The sequence below is a fragment of the Orycteropus afer genome, unplaced genomic scaffold (assembly GCF_000298275.1).
Source record: "Orycteropus afer afer isolate SDZICR_OR568_19922 unplaced genomic scaffold, OryAfe1.0 scaffold00347, whole genome shotgun sequence".
Lineage (NCBI taxonomy): Eukaryota > Metazoa > Chordata > Mammalia > Tubulidentata > Orycteropodidae > Orycteropus > Orycteropus afer.
This window is the reverse complement of record NW_006921934.1, coordinates 2,484,193-2,502,333: the sequence shown is the minus strand read 5'-3', so window position 1 is coordinate 2,502,333 and position 18,141 is coordinate 2,484,193. Positions and strand designations below refer to the sequence as shown.

Below are 18,141 nucleotides of genomic sequence, written 5' to 3'. Positions count from 1 at the left end.
TGTGTGAGACCTCCTATTTGGTTCTTCTTCAATAGTGCTTTGCTTATCTGAGGTCTCTTTCCTTTCCATACAAAGTTAGTGATTGGTTTTTCCATATCCCTAAAGAATGTTGATGGGCTCTGGATTGTGATTGCATTGAATGTATAGATTGCTTTGGGTAGAATTGACATTTTCCCAATGATCAATCTTCCTATCCACGAGCATGGTGTGTTCTTCCATTTATGTAGATCTCTTATGTTTTTTTGACATAGTCTTTTACAGTTTTCTTTGAATAGGTTTTTTGTGTCCCTGGTAATATTTGTTCCCAAGTATTTAGTTTTTTGGTAGCTATTGTAAATGGTATTAATTTCCTATTTCTTTTTCAGCAATCTCTTGGCTAGTGTAGAGGTATCCAGCTGATTTTTGGATGCTGATCTTGTGTCCTGCCACTATGCTAAATCTCTCATTTAGTTCCAGTTGATTTTTTACTGAACCTCTTGCGTTTTCTAGGTATAGGATCATGTTGTTGTTGTTGTTGTTGTTATGCGCCATTGAGTCAGACTTGACTCATAGAGACCCCTCCTTGGGTTTCCTAGGCGGTATCACTAAGAAGTAGATTTCCCAACCTTCCTTCCAAGGAGTGGCTGGTGGGGTTTGAACTGCCAGCCTTCTAGTTAGCAGTCAAGTGCCTTAGGCACAGTGCTACCAGAGCTCCCAGGTATAAGATCATATCTTCAGCAAATAGGGATTGTTTGACTTCTTCCTTCCAAATTTGGATGCCTTTGATTTCCCTTTCTTGCCTTATCTTCCTGGCTAGGACTTCCAATACAGTGTTGAATAGAAGTGGTGATAGTGGTCATCCTCATCTGTTTCCTGTTTGCAAGGGGAGTTTCAGTCTCTCTCCATTGAGAATAATGTGAGCTGTTGATTTTTTATATGTCCTTTATTATGTTGAGGAATGTCCCTTCTGTTTTTACTTTGCTGAGTTTTTTTTTGAGGAATGGGTGTTAGATTTTATCAAATGCCTTTTCTGCATCGATTGATATGATAATGTGGTTTTCCTTTGTTTTATTTATGTTGTGGATAATGGTTGTTCTGGTTACCTAGTGCTGCTCTGACAAGAATATATATCACAAATGGGATGGCCTTAACAAACAGGAGTTTATTCTTACAATTTGGAGGCTTTAAGTCCAAGTTCAAGTGCCAGGCTCTAGGGGCTGGCTGAAAGCCCCTCAACCTTGGAATCCAGCTCTGCCTCCTGCTCCTGGCCCACTGGAGCTAGAGGCATTTCTTCACTCAGACAGCAGCTGGCTGCTGAGGCTGAGAAACCCCAAGGTTGACAAAGTAAAAAGGCACAGTCTCAATGTTATGAAACCACATGGCAGGCCATTAATTCAAGTCTTTGTAAGTCCCAAGGTTGGCAAGGCATGGCAGGCTGCTGAACAATGACATGGGTACATGCAGGGTTCAAGATGCCATGAGCTAGACACCATTCCCCAAGGCTTTTGCTTATGTACAGGGAGCAGACCATTTTCCCTAAGGCAGCTACTCAGCTGCTTGAGGTAGATCCCACCATGGAGTTGATTGCCTGTCTCATCATGGGGAATAACTACCACCAGCTGCCCAGCCACTCAGCCAGGCCCAGCCAAATTGACACACAAACTGAACTACCACAACAGTGATTGTTTTTCTAATGTTGAACCATCCTTGCATACCTGATGTGAACCCCACTTGGTCATGATATGTTGTTTGAGTTTATTGGCTAGGATTTTGTTGAAGATTTTTGCATCTATATTCATGTGGGTTATTGGTCTGTAGTTTTCCTTTCTAGTGATGTCTTTGCCTGGTTTTGGTATCAAGGTTACTCTTGCTTCATAAAAAATTGGAAAGATTCCATCCTTTTCTATGTTTTGGAATATTTTTAGTAGAATTGGTGTCAGTTCTTCTCTGAATGCTTGGTAGAATTCTCTGGTGAAACTGTCTGGGCGAGGACTTTCTTTTGTTAGTAATTTTTTTATGACTTCTCCTATTTCTTCTTTTGTTATGGGTCTGTTCAACTTTTCTACCTCAGTCTTTGTTAGTTTAGGTAAGTAGTGTGCTTCTAGAAATCTATCCATTTCTTCCAGATTTTCAAATTATTGAAGTACAGTTTTTCATATTATCCTGATATTATCCTTTTTATTCCAGTTGATTCTGTTGTGATGTTGCCCATTTTGTTTCTTATTCAAGTTATTTGTATTCTCTCCCTCTTTCCCTTTGTTAAATTTGCCAGTGGTTTGTCAATTTTACTGATGTTTTCAAAAAACCAACTTCTGGTCTTGTTGATTTTTCTATTGTCTTTCTATTTTCTGTTTCATTGATTTTTTGCTTGAATCTTTATTATTTCCTTTCTTTGCTGACTGTAGGCTTTTTTTTACTGTTCTTTTTTTCTTTTTCTAATTGTTGGAAATGTTGGGTTAAGGTATTGATTTTGGCTCTTTCTTCTCTATATATAGCATCCTATTGCCTTCTTGCCTGCATGGTTTCTGCTGAGAAATCAGAGCTTAGTCTTATTGGTTGACCTTTATAAGTAACTTTTCATTTTCCCATGCTACTTTCAGGATTCTTTCTTTCTTTCTTTTTTGATGTGTGCATTTATTGCTATAAATTGGCCTGTGGTGACTGCTTTTGCTGTGTCCCAAAGATTTTGGTATGCTGTATTTTCATTCTAGGAATTTTTTAATTTCGTTTTTTCTTTCTTATATAATCCAGTTGTTCTTAAGGAGGGTATTATTATATTTCCATGTGTTTGCTCTTTTTCCATTAATCTTCTTATTGTTGATTTGTAATTTGACAGCAGTGTGATCTGAGAAGGTGCTTTGCAGTATTTCAATGTTTTTAAATTTCTTAGGGCTTGCTTTATGACCTAATATATGATCTATCATGGAGAATGGAAAAAAATGATTATTGTGCTGTTATTGGGTGAAGTGCTTTGTAGATGTCTATAAGGTCAAGTTGGTAGACTGTATTCTTTAGTTCTTCTGCATCTTTATTGGGTTTCTTTTCAGTTCTAACTTGGATTGTAAGTGGTGTGTTAAAGTCTCCTAGTATGATTGTGGAGTCATCTATTTGCCTTTTCAGTTCTGTTAAAATCTGGTTTATGTATTTGAAGCTCTTTCATTATGTCCATAGATATTTATTATGGTTATATCTTCTTGTTTGATTGATCCTTTAATCATTATGTAATGTCCTTCCTTGTCTGTTATAATTGCTTTTGTCATAAAATCAGTTTTACCATAAATTAATATTGCCACTTTTACTCATTTTTGCTTGTCATTTACTTGATATATCTTTTTCTAGCCTTTGATTTTTAGTCTATTTTTAACTTTGCTTCTAAGATGTGTCTTTTGTAGACAGGATATTGATGCGTTATGTTTTCTTATCCATTCTGCAACTCACCGTCTCTTGAGTGGTGCATTTACTCCATTGACATTCAGTGTAATTATCAACAAGTATGAATTTGTTGCTGTCATTTTGTTATGTGTTTTTTCATGGTGTTCCTTGTTTCTTTGTTTCATATAGTTTTCTGTGCTGACCTCATTTTGTTTATGAATGATGTTATCATTTCCTTCTTTGATACTGTTTTAGTATTTGCTAAATATTTGTGCTTGCCCTCTTTTTCACTGTGATGTGAAGGTTTATCATTTTTCTTTGAGATTACCCTGTGATTTTTAATTTTCTCCTTGAGTTTAGAACAGTCCATTCTATCTTGCAACTCTCTTAACTTCCTCAGCATTTAGAAGTTATGCAACTCCACTATTTTTTCCCTCCTTTTAATTTGTAGTTGTCCTCATTTATCATTTGATGTCTCTGGTTCCCTGTTTATAGCCTTGTAAGCTTATTTTACTTTGGATATTTCTATGAATGGGTTGGTTTCTCAGTTATGTCATCAAGTGTATTAATGGTTGGTTGTTTTTAGCTATTATTGGTTCTCTGTCCAAAGGAGTCCCATTAATATCTCTTGTAAGGTTGGTCTAGTTTTAACAAATTCCCCTAATTTCTGCTTACCTAATTTCACCATCATATTTGAGGGACAGTTTTGCTGAGTATATAATTCTTGGTTGGAAATTTTTCTCTTTCAGGGTTTTATATATACTATCCTATTGCCTTCTCGCTTGGATGGTTTCTGCTGAAAAATCAGAGCTTATTCTTATTGGTTGTCCTTTGTAGGTAACTTTTCATTTCTCCTGTGCTGCTTTCAGGATTCTTTCTTTGTCTTTGGTTTTGGTGCATTTGACTATGATATGTCTTAGTGACTTTCTTCTGGGTTCTCTCCTCATTGGGATTCTTTGGACTTCCTGAATGGATATATTCTCATCTTTCATCATATCAGGGAAGTTCTCTTCCAACAAATCTTGGACTATCTCCTCAGTGGTTTTCTTTTTCTTCTCCTGTGCGGAATTCTGATTACACGTAGGTTATTCCTTTTGATGGTATCCAACATGAATCTTAGGCTTTCTTCATTTTGTTTTGAATTTTTTTCTGATTGATCTCTTCCAAAGAAATATTCAGGTGTTTTTCTTCAATCTCATGAATTCTGTCTCCCATTGATTCGACTCTACTCCTTTGCCCTTTCAATGTCTTATCTATTTCTGAAAATTTACTACTAATCTTCTGGACTTCTATCTGTAGATTTTGTATCATTTCTAATTTTTCATTTATTTTGTTGTTTTGTTCTTGTATTTTCTTCTGAAATTATTCTGTGGTTTTATCTGTGTTTTCCTTAATTTTGTCAGTGTTTTCCTTGATCTGTCTCTCAATCCATTGAAGATACCTAAATATAATTCTTTTGATTTCCTTCTCAGGTAGTTCCAATGCTGCTGCTTCTTCAGGGATGTGCTCTGGGTCCATATCCTTCTCCCTTTTTTCTACTGCTTTATCTTGCTTATTTGTGTGAAGTGTGATGGTCTGTTGTTCCGAGACATTGCAACTTTGTGGTATTTATATTTAATTGGTGGTTTTATGTTGGAGTGATTCACCCAAGATTTTCTTTTCTTTTTATGTATCTGTGTAAGCAGGTATTGTGCTCCTCTATTCGCTGATTGGCAGCACTAACACACTTACCACCTGTCTTCTGTTGGGTTTGATAGAGAATGAGAGTGTACACAGATCTCTGTTAACTGTGAAGAGCAGTTAAGGATGAATCAGGCTTTTATTGGTGATTGGGTATTATTGGACAGTTGGTGTAGAAGGAAGTGGTGACTGTCACTCAGTATGTGGAGCTGCAGGAGGTGTGGATGTGGTTGCATTGTGTGGGCACAGATGCTGTCTCACATTCAGGTAGACAAAAACGTCAATCAAAAAACCATCAAAAAAGGAAAAGCCAGAGGACAGAAAACACACACTGCATAAACACACAGGAACAATCACCAAAAAAAGAAAGAAAGAAAAAAAAAAAAGAGGTAAGGCAATAAATGAGAGAAAATATTTAAAGAAATACTGTAAAAAGCCAAAAGAAATATGAATAGAAAAAGATGGGAGGGGGAAACAAACCACAATATCTGGTGATGATGGTATAAGAGAAATCAGGTTGAGTAGGAAAATAATAAAGAAAAAAAAAAAAACGGGAAAAATACAGAAAGAAAAACAAGGAATGGGGAGAACCACAAGAAAGGGAAAAAAAAGGGCAGTGGGGGGGGGGCAGGAAAATGGAAGAGTGAAAAAGCCAAAAACTAGATCCTTGGAATGGAAGAAGAAAGAATAATAGTAAAAAAGTCAGAATAATAATAATAATTTTAAAAACAGCCAAAAACAAATTTAAAAAGAAAAGAAAACCTGGGTGGGGTAGGGCAGGTCACCCAGGCTCCATCAGAGCATGCAGACTGGGATGAAATTCCTGCCAGCCCAAAAGTTGGGTGGGAGTGAGGGATGGCTGTACCTCCATTCCCCAAGAGGGTATATGGGGTATAAGAAAGAGTAACAAAGGGAGTATCGCACCTTTCCAGGCCTCAGTGTCCAGTATGTCCTTGTAGTCCCTGGCAGGTAGAGCCTATTCTTAGGTCCCTGGAATCTGAGAGAACTCTGTGGCTTTAAATATCCAAAATGGTCGAACCCCTTGTAAACATTCAAAATACCTGCACCCTCCAAACGGCCAAAAGTCCACAGTTCAGCCCATCTCCCCCTTTGCTGCTTCCTTTTATTCACCAGCCACTAGTGCAGTCCTCCGTGCAGCCCCTGGCTAGCATGGCTGATTTTTATGTTAATTCTTAGGTCCTAACACCACTTGGCAATATCTAAGCTGTCCATGCCGCCAGAATTGCTGACAGTCCACAGCTGTATGTCTCCTTTTTGGGTGTTTTCATGCAGGTTCTTCTACTAGTTGGAGTTTAGTCCACTTCTGTATCCTTCCTTTCAAAGCTCAGGGCTCTAGGATTATCTTCTGTATCTGTGTCTATTGGTTTTTCTTTTCTTTGTTGAAGAGGGTCTGTTTAGTTTGGCTGCCTATTCTTCCATTTTACCAAAACTTTTGGTGTGTATTTCTTCTAATAGCTTTTTTAGTGGTTGCTCTAGGTATTATATTACATACACATAATGTGTTGCAATTTACTATCGTCATTTTAGCAGTTTAAGCAAAGTATAGGAACTTTATCTTTCCATTGTTGTAATTGTTTTCATATTTTCTCTATATAATTTAGAAGCATATCAGATTATGTCATACTGTTTGCTTCAATGATCAGACATAATTTAGAAAACTCAAGAGAAGGAAAGCTTATTGTGTTTATGCATATTTTTGTTTACCATGTTCTTTCTTCCTCATGTTCCAAGGCTACTTCATTTAATGATTTCCTTTCTATTTAGAGAAATCTATTTTAGAATTTGTCTGCTAGTGACAAATTTGTTCATTTTTTTTCTTTATCTGAAATGTCTTGATTTCCCTTTCATTCTGGAAGGGTAATTTCACTGGGTATGTATATTGATAGATTCACATGATTTGGTGTTGACAGTCCTTTTCCTTCAGCACTTGAAAAATATTATACCACTTTCTTGTAGCCTTAATGGTTTCTGATGAGAAATACTTTGTTATTGAAATTATGATTTGGCATTTCATTGTTAACCAGTAATCTGATAGTTCAAACCCACCAGCCACTCCTTGGAAGGAAGTTTGGGCAATCTACTTCCATAGAGATACTGCCTTAGAAACCCAAGGAGGTGTCGCTATGAGTCAAATCAAATCGACAGCAGCGAGTTTAGTTTGGTTTTTAAAGTATAGGTAAGGCATTATTTTTCTCTGGTTGCTTCAAGATTTTTCTTTGTCTTTAGTTTTCATAAAGTTAACAATGGTTTTTGCAGGGGATTTCTTTGGGATTATCCTTCTTGAAGTGTGCTCAGCTTCTTGAATCTGTCAGTTTATGTTTGTTGAAAATTTTGGAAGCTTTCAGCTGTTACTTCTTCTAGTACTTTTCAGCCGTGCTTTCTATCTTCTTTCCTTCTGGCACTCTGATGACATGAAAGTTCATTTTTCTTTTGGACTATTTTCTTTCAGAAAATTTAAATAACTTTTATTATTTTATTTCTAGTCCACTGATTCTTCCCTCTGTCCACTCCATTATGCTCCTGAGTGCATTTACTGAGCTCTTCTTCTTAATTATTACTGTTGCATTTTTCAGTTACAATATTTTCATTTGGTTCTTCATTATATCTTCCATTTGTTTGCTATGACTTTATATTTCTTCACTGAGGCTTCCTATTTTTTAATATTTTCCAAGTGTGCTCATAATTGCTTATTGAAGCATTTTGTTGTTGTTGTTGTTAGGTGCCACTGAGTCAGCTCTGACTTAAAAGACTGTCCAGTCCTGTGCCATCCTCACAATCCTTGTGATGCTTGCAGGCACTTTGTCAATCCAATTCATTGAGGGTTTTCCCCCTTTTTTTTGCTGACTCTGTACTTTACCAAGCATGATGTTTTTTTTTGGTTCTCTAGTGCCACTCTAACAGAAAATACCACAAATGGGTAGCTTTAGCAAATAGGGATTTATTCTCTTATAATTTAGGAGGCTACAAGTCCAAGTTCAAATTGCCAAGCTCTAGGGGCTGGGTTGAAGGCCCTTCGACCTTGGGCTTCAACTGTGCCCCTTGCTCCCAGACCACTGGAGCTGGGGCCATCTTTTCACTTAGGCAGCTGCTGATTCCTGAAGCTGACAAACTCAAGGTCAGAAAATAAAATGGCATAGTCCCAAGATTATCAAACAACATGGCAGGCCACTAATTCAAGTTTAGAGACAGTCCCAAGATTGGCAGGTTGCTGAATGAAGACTTGGCTACATGCAGAGTCAAAGCATTCCAAAAAGCTGCAGAGACCTTTCTCAAAACTTCTTCTTATATATTGGAAGCAGACCACATCCTTAAGGCAGCTACTCAGCTAGCTGCTCCAGTAGATTCCACCATGGAGATGATTACCAGTCTCATCATGGGGAATAACTACATCCAGCTGTCCAGCCACTCAAATCCAGGCCCAGCCAAGTTGACACACAACTTAACTACTACAGTGTTCTTCTCCAGGAACTGATTCCTTCTGACAACATGACCAAAGTAGGTGAGATGAAGTCTAGACATTCTGGCTTCTAAGGAGCATTCCAGCTGCAGTTCTTCCAGGACAGATTTGTTCATTCTTCTGTCAATCCATGGTATTTTCAGTATTCTTTGCCAAAACCACAACTAAAGGCATCAATTCTTTTTGGTTTTCCTTATTCATTGTCCAGCTTTCACAAGCATATGAGGCAATTGAAAATATCATGGCTTGGGTTAGGTGCATCTTATGCTTTAAAGTGGCATCTTTGTTCTTTAACACTTTAAAGAGGTCCCTTGCAGCAGGTTTTCCCAGTGTAGTACACCATCTGATTTCTTGACTGCTGATTCCATGTGTATTGGTTGTGGATCCAACTGAAATGAAATTTTTAACTACTTCAATCTTTTCTCCATTTATCATGATGTTACTTTTTGATCCACTTGTAGGGATTTTTGTTTTCTTTTTGCTGAGGTTTACTCCATACTGAATACTGTAGTCTTTGATCTTCGTCTGTAACTGCTTCAAGTCTTCTTCACTTTCAGCAAGCAAGGTTGTGTCATCTGCATTTCACAGGTTGTTAGTGAGGTTTTCCCCAATCCTGATTCTGTGTTCTTCTTCATATAGTCCAGCTTCTCAGATTATTTCCTCAGCATGCAGACTGAATAAATATGCAGAAAAGATACATGCCCTTGCTGATTTTAATCCATGCAGTATCCCCTTGTTCTTTTTGAACTACAGCCTCTTTGGTCTATGCACAAGTTCCTCATGAGTACAATTAAATGTCTTGGAATTTCTGTTCTTCACAATGCTATCCATAATTTGTTATGATCCACACAGTAGAATGCCTTTGAGTAGTCAATAAAATACAGGTAAAGATCTTTCTGGTATTCTTTGCTTTCAGCTAAGATGATGTGATGTCAGCAATGATATCCCTCATTCTACAGCCTCTTCTGAATCCAGTTGGAATTTCTGGAAGTTCCCTGTCCATTTTTACCATAAATCAAAACAAGACTCACTGCCATCGAGTTGATTCTGACTCATAACAACCCCCTTTGGGTTTCTGGGGTGGTAAATCTTTATGGAAGTAGATTGCCCAGTCGCCCTTCCATGGAGTGGCCAGTGGGTTTGAACCACCGACCTTCTGGTTATTTTTCAGGTAATTCTAGTATCTGTTTCATTTTGTTGCTGATGCCTGTTGATTAGATATATTTTTTCATTCAGTTCGAGATCCTCCTTGTTCTCGATAGCATGTGAGTTTCAGTGGAAATCTGGACATCTTTGTATTATATTAGGAGCTCTGGTAGCATAATGCCTAAGGCATTTGACTGCTAACCAGAAGGCTGGTGGTTCAAATCTACCAGCCACTCCTCAGAAGGAAGATTGGGCAATCTACTTCTGTAGTGATACCACTTTGGAAACCCAAGGAGGGGTCGCTGTGTGTTGGATCCAACTTGATGGCAGTGCGTTGCATTTTATTTAAACCTTCTGGTAGTAAGTGGCTTTTTCTGACACCACACTGGCAGGGTAAGAGGTGGAGTATCTCCTGTTACTGATAGGTGGATGTAGAATTCCACAGTCCCCAATAGGGCTGTGTTGACACCTGATGGTATGCTCATTACTGGCCAGATGTGAGTTTCAGCTGACAACAAGCAGGGTAGGATCTTCTTACTGGTCAGTGAGGATGAAAATACTGAATTTCTACTTGGCCTTCTCTCACAATATCCTGATGTGAATATTGAGTTACCTCATTTACAGCTGCATGATGGCAGAACTCTAGTCTTCCCACTTGGATTTTATTGGCATGGATGTAAGTGGAGAAGTACCTTCTTTCTGTAGTATTTGGCTAGAGTCTAATGGTTATTGTCTAAAATTTTTCTACCTTGCTAAATTTTTCTACCTTTCCTGGCCCTTTAGACAAGAGAGTGCAGGCTTTTGTTGATGCTTTTTATTTTCTGTACTTACTAGCATTTCTGATTTGCTAGCTTCTTTGACTCTAAGTCAGAGAGATATGTGGGGCAAAAAAGAAAACCCAGGAAACTCACCATCAGGTCATTCATTGATTTCTGAGCTCCCTTACCTCTCTGCCACCTTCTTTTCACCTTTAACTGTTGTCTTATGTTTGCTTTAATATATTATACAGAGTTTTTAGTAGTATTTAGAGGGAGGAATAGGCAAAAGTCTATATATTCTATCCCTCTGGAAGCCAATTCTTTCTTCCTAAGGCTTTAATTCCTCTAAGATTTGCCTTTGAGAGAATTTCACAGGGGCTATTTAAACCCTCCATGTCTATGCTGTTATTTGCTTTTGTATCTAAGGGCACAGTTTCAGCCTTCTTCCAGGAAAGCTTAGAAATCTGGGCTTTGGAAGGCTGGGGCTACAGGGTCCTCCTAAGACTGCCCATAACAGACTAACCCTTATTAACTAACCAATGAGTATTCTTGAGGGTCTTCTTACAAATCCCACAATTGAAACAGCTCAGACTTTTGTGCTTATTGAGATAAAAAATATTGCTGGATTTATATTTAAATTTTAACAAATTTTTACCCCCATGGGAAGTTCTTTTGTGCTCTTGATTTACTCCATTTTCTGCTAAATATTAATGTTAAGACCATCTTTTTAGGAATGGAATGGTTAAAGTATACTTATTTTCCAAATACACAATGCTAGATATTATGCTAACATTGCAAAGTGCTTTCAATTGAGTGTTCTCTTTAGAAAGGACCAATAATAACTACATAAACATATATTTCATACAGAAGTTTTTTTCTTTAGTTGCTTTTGGCTGATGGAATAGACTTGCTTAGTATTAAGTATATTTAATCCTAAAATAAGAGAAACTGTGACTGTGGTGCCATGGCTGTCTACCTGTAGTGACCCATTTTCTAAAAGTTATATTCCAAACATAGCTTCTTAAAGCAAGCTGCCTTAGGAGGTCATCCTATTTGGTGAATTTTTCCATCAACTTCCACTTTAGGTAATGCCTTTAAGTCTTCTTAGATTCAGAAATGTACAAACTATTTGAATCTTTCTACCTGTAAATTTTTCTGTTATATTTGCATTTGAAACACACATTTAAGTGTGTTCTTGAAGGCAGCTTACATCTATCTACTGAGGCTTTCTTTTCATTCCTTCCAGAATATGTGATTCTCAGCAAGTTCTGGACTTCTTTAAAACACACACACACACACACACACACACACACAAACAAGCATAGAGTCATCCTGATTTGAAGATTTTGGTAATGTGTTTTTGTATAGGGCATAAAAATATATCTCTGTAATTACATGATATTTAGTGATTAGATAATTATGGATAATTGCATGGGGTAGTTCTAAGAGCTAAAGTGTTACCATAAGATCTAAAATGTACAAATTGCATAATAATTATTCTTGGGAGTTATTTGGTAATTCTGAACATAATTATCATGTGATCTGCAGTGCATGTAATTAATGCATAATCACATGGATTTTTGCCTTCATAACTACTTCACCCTTTTACAAAGCTCTTTGTCATAACATTTGAGTATAAATATAATGTAATTGGTTCCCAGATACAGTACATTAAGCCCCATGATAATTGCTTTCACAGTAACAATACCCCTTATTCCATTCCAAATGCTTGACTCTTAAGCAAGAAGAAGTTAGAAGGAACACATTGCCCAAGCTATGGCAAACAGACAGAGTCGTGGGTGAGCAGAGGGTAAATATGTACATATTGTGAATGAGGATAATCCTTGCCATGACAAAACCTTTCAATGTAGAACCTTCTCCTCTTTCACAGTGACCAAAAATATCTCTTCTAAATAAGATGTATGTTTAGTTTTAGTCTTTTTGCTGTTCAGCCCCAGCCAGTATACATTAAGCTATTTATTTATTAATTAATATAGCAGAGCACCAATTGTCTTTCTGGTCTAAAAGTTTCAGAAAGTTGGAATTTCTATAAGTGGATGATCTGAGTCATAAACTATTGTAAGAGAGAGCCTTGTTTTGGTTTATGCTGTCAGTGCCATACTGCAGTTGCTATAATGTTGGAAGCTGTGATACCGGTATTTCAAATAATCAGCAGCGTCACTCATGGTGAACAGGTTTCAGTGGAACTTCTAAACTAAGACAGACTAGGAAGAATGGCCTGAGAATCTACTTTCCAAAATTAGCCAGTAAAAATCCTAAAGATCATCACAAATATCTGATCCAATGCTTCAAGATGAGTTCCCATAGGTTGGAAGGCATTCAAAATACACAGTGGCCACAACACCGGACTCAAGCATACCCACAATTTTGAAGATGGTGCCCGACCAGGCATGAGTAAGAGCTGACTCAACAACTGACAATAATCACCACCTTGAGTGAAAAATATTTTGAAAATGGAAATGATTACTTATGAGACTGAAGTGAGAGCTTTGGCTAAACTTCCAAAATTGGTAACACAGTTTTTGCAACTTTTCCCTATAGGTTTCACATGGCAGGATGATTATACCCAGCATGTGATGGCCCAGGAACTCTCAAACCTCCCCAAAATTTACCTACGACATCCTGAAGCTTCCACAAGAAAGGCATCCAACCCTGCCAGGTAAATGTATATTTAGTTTAAGTGTTTTTTGCTGCCTAGCCACATCCAGCATGCCTTAGACATTATTATTATTATTAAACATAGTAAAACACTCACTGTCTTTCTAGTCTAGAAGTTTCAGAAGATTTCACTCTATAAGAAAATTGGTTCTTCCTGTCTCTCTTGTTTCTTATACCCTTGTTGTTGGGCACTGTCAAGGTGATTCCAACTTATAATGACCTTGTAGTACAGAGTAGAACTGCCCATAGGGCTACCTAGGGTGTAATCTTTATAGAACAGATCACCAGGTCTTTTTCCTTTGGAGCTGCTGGGTGGGTTCAAACTGCCAACCTGTTGGTTAGCAGTCAAGCGCTTACCCAGTGTGCCACTAAGGCTCATTCCAATCCATTAGAGAAATTTATATTGGAGTGAACCACCAATGAAGGTCTCTTTTTTTATTGGGAGACATGCCCCCAAGAGGCTCTTTCCCCATTTTGCCATAAGATCTTTGGAGAAGTCCTTCATGTTTAGGGCCTTGGTTGAAAACAGAAGTCAGGATTTCTCATTTCTCAGTAAGGGTTCAAGTTCACTTTAGTACAAAAAGCAGAATTAAATTATGGAAGTCTTTGTCTTCTCTTTCCCAAAGCAAAGTAACCTTTAATGATCTAAATATTTTATTAAGTATCATCTCAATATTTTACTAAGTATCTTCTCTGCAATCTATGAGGTAGGAAGTAAGGTCACACCCATTGTTTTAGGTGAGGAAATTGAAACATAAAGAAGTTAAAAATTTAATCCAAAGAAAAAGCACACTAAGGAACCTGGGGTAGTATGTTTGATTCTACAGCTGATGTATTATTTTGTATGTTTATAAAACAGGTAAAGGACCTTTTCTGAAAGTTTAATTTGGAAAATCAATTTTTCCTTGATAGAATATTCTAGAACCATAGCTTTTAGAGAAAAATCTCAGTAACACAAAATTTAGAGGTCTGCCTTTATGCCCATGTCTATTTTATAGATTAAGCAACTGAGTCATTAAGAAGTTTATTTCAAAGTTCTTTTAGGTTTTAAATGAGTTACTATATGTAAAGAACTTAGAGCAGTCCCTAGCACATCAAAAACTCCAAACGAAACTCACTGCCATCAAGTTGAATCCAACTCATAGCAACCCCTTCTTGGGTTTCTGAGGTAGTGTCACTACAGAAGTAGATTGCCCAACTTTCCTTTCGAGTAGTGGCTGATGGATTTAAACCACCAGCCGTCTGGTTAGCAGTCAAGTGCCTTAGGTACTATGCTAACCTAATCTTTGGATTTTTTTTTTTTTTTCTTCTCTCTCTATATGTATCTTTTTCTTTTAACCTAGCTAGGGATTTTCCTCCCCTCCCTTCCCATCCCTGGTAACCAACAAAGAAAGTTTCCTTCTTTGTATAAACCTTTCCTTGACTTTTTACAGTAGTGGACTAATACAATATTTGTCCTTTTGTGATTGACTTATTTCACTCAACATAGTGTCTCCCAAGTCCATCCACATTGTGTGGTGTTTTGCAGATTCTACATTATTCTGTAGGGTTGCATAGTATTCCATTGTGTGTATGTACCACAGTTTATCCATTCCTCGGTTATGGGCACTTAGATTGTTTTCATCTCTTTGCGATTGTGAATAGTGCTGCAATGAACATGGGTGTGCATATATCTATTTGTGTCCTACCTCTCACTTCTTTAGGATATATACCTAGTAATGGGATTGTTGGATCAAACAGTATTTCTATTTTCAACTTTGTAAGGAATTGCCATACCAATTTCCACAGTGATTGTGTCATTTTATGGTCCCACCACCCATATCTTCTTTCTTTTTCTTTTTTTTTCTGCCTGATTAATCTGTAGCTATCCTTTAAGATTTTACTCTTTTGACTCTTTCTATTATAAATGTAGCTTTTATAAACAATATAAAGAGGCATTTAAAAAAATCCATTTGAGAAGCTCATAGGACAATTTAAACCATTGAGATTCCTTGTTTCCTTAGGGGTTTTTTGTTTTCCTCTATGTAGTATAATTTGTTTGCCTTTGCTTTCTTTAGTATTTATTTCAAATTTTATTTTAAAATAAATTACTGGCTATCACCCTTAGGTTTTCAGGATGTTTGTTTGTTAAATTACACTTTGTTTCATTATTAAAGAAATGAATCAGATTCTGATTTCCCTTCATGGGATGGTGAGTTTATTTATCTTTTCCATTTTTCATTTCTCTCATAACTTCCTCCCAGGTTTTGCTTCTTGAATAGTATGTCCCTAGCCCTACATGTGCCTTGTACCTCTCACTGCCACTGAGTCGGATCTGACTCATAATGACCCCTCCTTGGGTTTCTGAGGCAGTATCACTACAGAAGTAGATTGTCCACTCTTCCTTCCGAGGAGTGGCTGGTGTATTTGAACACTAGCCTTCTGGTTAGCAGTCAAAAGCCTTACACACTACGCCACCAGAGCTCCCTCTTTATACCTAGTAGACATTTAGTTAATGTTGAATAAATGAAGGAAGGAAAGAATGAACTAATGTAGTGACACTTTTTAGTTGTTTTATGGGTAACTTCACTAAGCAAAAATCTTGTGTAACTTCCTTCATTCCACAGTGCAATTTTAGAACATTCTGATTATACAGTTATAATAGTATTCTGATACATTAGTATCCACAATGGGCCAGTGAAATAGTTGTCAATTGATCTTTAGAGAGATTAAGTAACTTGCTTAAAACCAAGTGTCCAGTCAAGAGGTAGAGATGAGGTTAAAATTTAGTTATCAGTATTCCTAGCCCTAGGGATATCTGTTTTTGGACTTACCAGAGTTAATGACCCTGACCTTCTCACCTAGTATCGTCTTCTTTTTCCACATGTAGTGGGCATTGACTTACTTGAACACTGTGAGAAAGGTAGAAAGAGACACAGCATGGATAACCAACAAAACTGTCATTATGGAGAATGTATGCAAGGAACAGTGTCAGCTAGAAACATAAGAGGTCCCAAGAACTTAAGAATGTGCCCTCACTCTCTAGGCTCCAACAGGAGGAACCAATGATTAGCAATACCAGCAGTATACAATGAACACCAGTTGATGCTGTTACTTGCTGTAGAGTCACCTCCAAGCCATGGTGACCCCATGCACAAAACTGTCTGGTCTCACATCCTCTTCACAAGCACTGGTGTCCTCAAATCTGTTGTGGCCACTGTGTTTTGAGTGCATTCTAGCATAGGACATTTATCTACTAGTACAATATTGGACAATATTTTGTTCAATTTTCACTGGCTAATTTCAGAAGTAGATCACCAGCCCTTTTTTCCTAGTCTGTCTTAGCCTGGAAGCTTCACTGAAACCTGTCCATCATGAATGACCCTGTTGGTAAGTGAAATACTGGTGGTCTAGGACGATTGTAGAAACATGCAAGTCACCACAGATAGGTAGTGGAATGAACACCAGTAATGTTACAACTGGAAGCACTGGGTCAGGATGGTTGTGAAAGTTTACTCTGAAGAAAATGAGCCTGAAATGATTATTGAAATAAGGTTAGGATTTTTTTAGACAAGCAGTGAAAACCAGAGTCATGTGTGCTAAGATTTCATTCATAATTTGAATTTTATTTTTCAGCAAATTGAGTGACAACTTAGTATTTCATATTATTTGGAGTGGGAAGTCATTTCATTGAAGAGGGAAAAAAGAAGTGTGAAATACTTTTAATATTTTTGAAATAGAAAATATGTATCTACAAAGTTTTGACCCAGTGAAAGCTGGATTACAGGACCAAAGTCAATTTGCAGGTTAATTGCTATAATAACACACAATGGAGTGATGAACACTTCATCATTGCAATATATTACTATGTCACAAACAAATCTGTAAGCTGGAGCAGACACCAGGGGAAGATGAATAAGACAATGTAAAGTCACATTTATGAGGTGGTTCTATGTGCATTGATTAGCAATTAGTGAGAAAAATAGACAAAGCACCAGACAAGTAAATTGACTTTAGTTAAATTACACTCTGATAACTTAGAACATGAAATTTCATCCATTTAAAAATGGTCAAGGAAACGATAGCCATGATTTTGAGATGCAAAGAATTGTGACTTACTTGATAATTTATATTCCTATTAAGCCTGAGCCAACATATTTAAAAAATGCTTTAGAAAGCATTATAAATAAAAACAGGATAGTTTTATTAATTTCAATAATTAAACAAAAATATGGAGATTTTTCTACAAATTCCAGCTTTGACAAAATACTTACAGATATGACCCACCTAGTATCAGTGATCTGTTCTTAGAAATCAGATGTCCTACATGAAAACACTAACTGGGAGGGGCGTCTATTTCCCTTAACTTTAAGTGAAAATTTTATAGAGTTAAACAGTCATTTATAACCTCTATAAACTTTTTAAGTGTATCTAATCATAGTGTAGATCCATGTATAAGTAACAAACTGTAATGTTTGGATATAAAATACTTAACTTATTGCTTCCTGATCACTAAAAATTGATAGTTATTAGCAAATTGGGTGATTTTTTTGGGTACTGCTACCCCAGTAAAAATCTGGGTGGTGTAACGGGTTAATATGTTTGGATGCCAACTGAAATACCAGATGTTTGAGTTCACTTGGGAAGAATGGCCTAATGATCTACTTGGGAAAAATCAGCCATTGAAAACCTTACAGAGCACAGTTCTACTCTGATACACATGAGGTCAACCTGAGTTGAAACTGATTAGACAGCAACAAGTTTAATTCATTCTGTTTCTCTTAGCACCTGAAAACTCTTGAGTTGCACTTCCTTTTGATTGATGTTGAGGACTTACCATTGTATTTGGGATATAACTCCAGACTTATTCTGCACAAGATTTTGTTCAAAATATAGTAATGAATTTGTGAGTGAAAAAAAAATATGTATGTGTGTGTGTATGTATATATGTGTGTGTATGTATATATATGTATGTATGTGTGTGTGTGTGTATAGCTATATATATATATATCTGGTGGCATAGTGCCTAAGGCATTTGACTGCTAACCAGAAGGCTGGCAGTTCAAACCC

At 37.0% G+C, this 18,141-nt stretch overlaps 1 protein-coding gene across 1 annotated transcript in view; it reads left to right on the top strand.

Annotated features, from left to right (window-relative positions):
• The window catches only part of PTPRN2 (protein tyrosine phosphatase receptor type N2), a 1,483,255-nt gene that overhangs the window by 203,464 nt on the left and 1,261,650 nt on the right, over positions 1–18,141 (top strand). Inside the window, exon 3 of the mRNA XM_007952571.1 lies at positions 12,976–13,093. Coding sequence (XP_007950762.1) covers positions 12,976–13,093 — 118 coding nt within the window. The remainder of the gene's footprint in view (positions 1–12,975; positions 13,094–18,141) is intronic.